Source organism: Oncorhynchus mykiss, chromosome 28, assembly GCF_057628025.1.
Source record: "Oncorhynchus mykiss isolate SJ-2025 chromosome 28, ASM5762802v1, whole genome shotgun sequence".
Taxonomy (NCBI): domain Eukaryota; kingdom Metazoa; phylum Chordata; class Actinopteri; order Salmoniformes; family Salmonidae; genus Oncorhynchus; species Oncorhynchus mykiss.
The window spans coordinates 22094455-22099645 of record NC_143049.1 but is presented as its reverse complement, the minus strand read 5'-3'; the positions used below and the strand labels follow the sequence as shown (position 1 = coordinate 22099645).

The following is a 5191-nucleotide window of genomic DNA, read 5'->3' as shown; positions in this document are numbered from 1 at the left end:
TGTTGTTATGGCATCTCTTCATTTGGCTTTGCAATAATATTAAATTACATAGGTGGTTCAGAAGCAGGGAAGTAGGTTCCAACCTGCCGTTTTATAATCCCTGTGCTCAGAATTTGAGCACAGGGATTATAGACTGAAGTTAACGTCAGTTGCAGTGTACTTTATGGGGCTGACATTCAAAAAATAACTAAGTGTCTTATGCCTTGAGGCAACAAGTACAAATATTTTGGCGTGAAATGCTGTATAATAGAGTATTATTAGTATTACTCAGAGGAGATGTGAACCTGCCCTCAACGATACACTCTTAGAAAAAAGGGTTCCAAAAGGGTTCTTTGGCTGTCCCCATAGGTGAACCCTTTTTGGATCCAAGTAGAACTCTTTTTGCTTTTAGGTACAACCCTTTTGGGTCGCATGTAGAACCTTTTCCACAAGAGGGTTCTACGTGGACCCCAACAGGGTTCTACTTGGAAAGAAAAAGGGTTAATCAAAGGGTTTTCCTATGGGGACAGCAGAAGAACTGTTTTAGGTTCTAGATGGCACTTATTTTTCTAAGAGTGTAAGATATCAATCTAAAGAGCCACACATATTTTGGTTTCCTCATTTTGAATTCAAATATGTGAGAAAAATAGAGAACAACACCCATGTGCTAAGGGTCGGACCGCAACTGACATTTCTGGGCCAGACCTTTGTTGGATACTGTAATGTGAACACTTCATGTTAAATGAAAAAGAAAAACAATTATTTATTTCCATATCATTTTATTTTCATAAAACACAGAGCTCTTTTAACACTTTGCCTTGGTGATTTTACAAAACAATATTTGCTTTGATGCAGTTTAAAGTATCCGAATTATGAGGTATTGCTCTTACAGAGTAAAACAACATTTGTTGCTGTCCAAGAATGAAAATGCATTGCCCTTACAAGTATACTTTTTAAAATATTTGGCCCAGAACTTCAAGTGTATCTAGTACAGTTTTCCATACAACTTTAGCATTATTATTTAAACAAATGTATAAAACATTGAAAAGCCATGTTTAGTGCCTGATTTAGTTAAGAGCACTTTGAGAAGCATAATAAGCTTTCAAACTATTAAATAGAAAAAACGATCCGTTTTTAAATGTACATCATTTTATTGTAAAAAGTATAGAAAACCATAGAAAAAAATAATGGTGTTTCTTATAATAAGCAACAAAAAAGGAAAAACCCTGACCTGATGTGAAAGTATCAAAATGATGCAGTAGGCATAAGTGATAGATGGGCTTTAACATGTACAGTATGTAAAGACATATTGGGTCCTGCCCTTGTTCAGTGTTATAATTCAAAAGCCAAAATAGCAACCATCAGCAGTCACCAACACTCATAAATAGAAGGGCAAGCAAGAAAGGCTCTCCTTCTCCTTAATTAAATACTGTACTACCATAATTTAGAATAGAATGATAATATGTACAAGCATTTACATGTCATGCGCCATGATACAAAAATAGAACGTTGAAAGTCCAACTTTCTCTGTTTACATGTGCCTCTTCATGTGCAGCGCAAGGTGATCGGAGCGCGAGAATGCCCTCTCGCACAAGTGGCACTGGAAAGGCCTGTGACCGGTGTGCTTTCTATAATGACGAGTCAGCTCGTCAGACCTCGCGAATTTCCACCCGCAGCCTTCCCAATTGCAATGGTATGGCTTCTCGCCTATGGATAACAAAGAAAATGCAGTTAGGCTACATGTTGTGGGAAATCATTAGAAAAACGGGGCTAACCGTTTTTTTTGTTTTACATCATAGCAGATATCAATGAAAAATATATAAAATGAAAAATATAATTACCTGTGTGTGTTCGCATGTGAGCCTTTAGATGGGAACTCTTGGTGTAAGTCTTCCCACATCCAGGGAATTCACAGCTGTGCGTCGCGGTGCGTTTTCTCGCCCAAGACCTGCGGCCCCGTTTGGGTTTGCTATCTTCTGGTGCGTAGAACTCCAAAAGTGGCGATGATGGTGGTGTCAATATCAACCCCGGCATGGACGGATGGTGCACCCGCATGGGCTCTCTAAACATCCCGTACTGTTGCTCACCTTGGTGATGGGCGTACTGTGGTGGATATGGGGCATACTGTTGCGGGTGTGCCATGTGAGAATGCTGGTGATGAGAGCTAATCTCTGCCAAGTGACAGTCTTTGCGCCCCATCCCGTCTCGGGACACACTCTGTTGCATGTCGTGAGATGCAAACCCATGAGCAGTATGTTGATGGTGCGCGAACGCTGTGTGCATGGAACGCATGTGTTTCTGTTCATACGTGTGTCCCATGAAGTCACCTGCCATCATGCACGACTGCTCAGTGGTTTCAGTCTTTATTTTATATCCCATGTGATGAGAGTTAGTCAGTTCAAAGTGCACTGCAGTGGCAGTGGCTGTGTTCAAGGCACGCAGTTCAGTATACTCCGGCCTGTCCGTGGCAGGCTGTTTCAGGCTGTAGTCTAGCAGTGAGTCGCTATGAAAGTTCATCTCGGGGGTCAGCAGCTCGGCTACCAGACTGTGTCCAGGACTTGTGTTGAAATTGCTGCTGCCATATGCGTTGGGTGTAAATTGTGAGCCGTCACTGTCATGCCCTGTGCTGCAGCTTTCTGGGGACTCAGGCAGTGAGTAGGAGTAAGCCTGCTGAGAAGATAAGTTGTTATTGGTTCCACTTTCAGATCCAATGGTGTTGGATAAAATGAACTCTAAATCCAAGAATTTCCCCAGGTCGTCTTCATCTCTGGTCACCGCAGGTGATTCAACAATACTGAACTCCACTTCGATCTGGGATTTCAAATCGTCACCTGTTGCGCTGGTATGGCAACCATCAACTTTCCAGTCCTATAATGCAAATAAAACGAAATTGGCATTCAAACATTGTTTCAGTCAAGAACCTCTTTCCGAAACAGTTGTATATTTTTATGTATGTAATAGGCTATACATATCGTCCAAATTACATAAAAAATGTTCAGCAAATTTCAGCTGAAGAAATTACATAGAAAAACTTACACTTACATGGAATATTGCAGACTGCTTCTCCTCCATAGTCGGACTGCTGGAAAACGTATTAATCGACTGCAGCATCGCATCAGCAAGAGCCATTGCAAAATGTTATTATATTCAACCTTTTACTCCTGTCCAAATTCAGTAAACCAAACGAAACTGTCAGATTTACCCCCAAAACATCTAACGATACGATGGGTTGCGATCCAAGTCAAACGATGTAAGTCCTGATGACTAGGGCCAGCTTGTTATAGCCAGTACTGGGAGGACTTTGCGGGGGTGTCTCACCTGTCGACCAATAGGGTGAAGTGTTGAGGTAGGCTAACTACCATTTTACATGTCCTGTATTGTCGCCAAATGCCAGTGTCTGAATTAGCGAAATGCATTTTTAAAGTCTTACAAAATATCAAAATAGTATTTAGTAAAAGCCATAGCATGTTGGGCTTAATTAAATAGAAGAAAGGTTGTATGGGGGCATATAACACACATTCTTTTCAGTAAGTTTTACTGCAGATAAAGCTGTCATGATATTACATTTTTACAAAGCCAAGTTTATTTTGTCATTATGATTTGTGAAGTACAACTTGTACAATTGCAACAATTGCAAATCTACACTCATATTTCAATTAAATGATTAGTCAATAATAATAATCATGTAATAACCATGTATTAATATGATTCTAGTAGAATATTATTGACACCATATTATATATTATAAGGAGATGTGTCCTACGTGTGTATGTATTGATATTCGTTTGGATCATTGTTTTCCCACTCAAAACCAAGTACTTTTGAGACCTTGCCAAAACAAACCCAACCGCTCCTCATAAGATTCCATCATGTATAACCGAAGGGGGCGACACTCACCCTGTGCGAACCTGCTATGCAATCAGTTCAATAATCTGAGAATGTATCTGATACAATTGATTTGAAATCATGTTTCTAACGTTTCTAAACTTCAATATGACAGTATGGTCTTCTAAATTAGACCACTCGAAAATACAGATTTCAAGTGTTTAAAAAGGGGCAATCCTAGGCCTAACTGAGTTAAGTGGAACAACTGTTGAATGCATTCTTTTGAAAGTTAAATATCCAGCAACTTCTCGAGTTTCGTTTCACCCCTCTGTGACATTTTCTTGCAAAGATTTTACAATCTATGGCTAGGCCTAATACCATTAATTTGTCTCAACGTGATCCACTAGTTGTTTAACATTTAAACAATTAGAATGTGTGAACTTGTGCCATTAACAGGGCCATCGAAACAATGTGTTAATCTTGACGGTAGACAAAGCTGTTAGTGTACACGTGTGTTAATGACCTTTACATAAACAAGCCCATTCGTTGGCTTGATTATTATGCACATCAAGGTGCTTGGCGCATAGAGCATTACAGGTGGTTGAAACATCTGCTGCGAGGCTTGCCACCCTGATGACAAGGTTGAATTGTATAAATATGTAGGTGTTTGTATAAATATAAGAACGTTTTTTAAAAGTGTTTTTAAAACCTGGAAATATACAGTTTAAAGAGAAATTCAACAAATAGTGTCTTATGTTCAACATGATGTGTGTGACCAGCTGCATAAAAAATATGTGAAACTTTTGTTGAACAGCTAAAGTTGTGCTTCAAGTGCCATGCACCACCACGCTATCTATACATATATTAAATAGACTACATTAAACATACAATAAGGAGTTTCTAATTGAAATAAAACATTATGAGTAAGATATATGTGTGAATCATCTTTAAACCAGAGACTCATAACCTATCTAGAGCTCATGTGCGGAGTGGACCTCCCAATTCCTCCTATGTGTGACCATGCCTTTATACCCCGTTATTTTTAAACGTCCTACGCAAATCAGACTCCGGAGTAACCGTTTTGTCTGTAGCCAAGTGGAAATGGAGTTAGTTTCCTGAGGAAAAACGGGACTTTTTCCCTTCACTTTCACTCTCCTGCGCGCCTATTACACATGCGCTCGCACGTGCTTTCTTTTTTACGGTGCCATACAGACTCAACCAGGCAATTTCATGTCCAGCAGATAGCCGTTTTTATGTTTTGGCTCAATGTCAACTAAAACGAAACCAATTGTTGACGATGTTCATGATATAACTTTTACCAGTCTATTCTAAAGTGTATATTTCTAGATTTAAAGGAACAAAAATAGAAAGCTAATTCCAATTTTGT

At 39.3% G+C, this 5191-nt stretch overlaps 1 protein-coding gene across 2 annotated transcripts; it reads right to left on the bottom strand.

Annotated features, from left to right (window-relative positions):
- Positions 1–741: 741 nt before the first annotated feature.
- On the bottom strand, positions 742–4527 carry LOC110508725 (uncharacterized). 2 transcript variants are annotated; one of them, XM_021589477.3, is made up of 3 exons: positions 3016–4527; positions 1821–2847; positions 742–1686 (listed from the first exon to the last, which is right to left on the bottom strand). In XM_021589477.3, the coding sequence occupies exons 1-3, from the start codon at positions 3106–3108 to the stop codon at positions 1511–1513; spliced, it is 1296 nt and encodes a 431-aa protein (XP_021445152.1). In that variant the 5' UTR covers positions 3109–4527; the 3' UTR covers positions 742–1510. The 2 variants fall into 2 exon arrangements, with proteins under 2 accessions (XP_021445152.1, XP_021445153.1); XM_021589478.3 differs by having other exon boundaries at positions 3022–4527.
- Between the last annotated feature and the right edge of the window lie 664 nt (positions 4528–5191).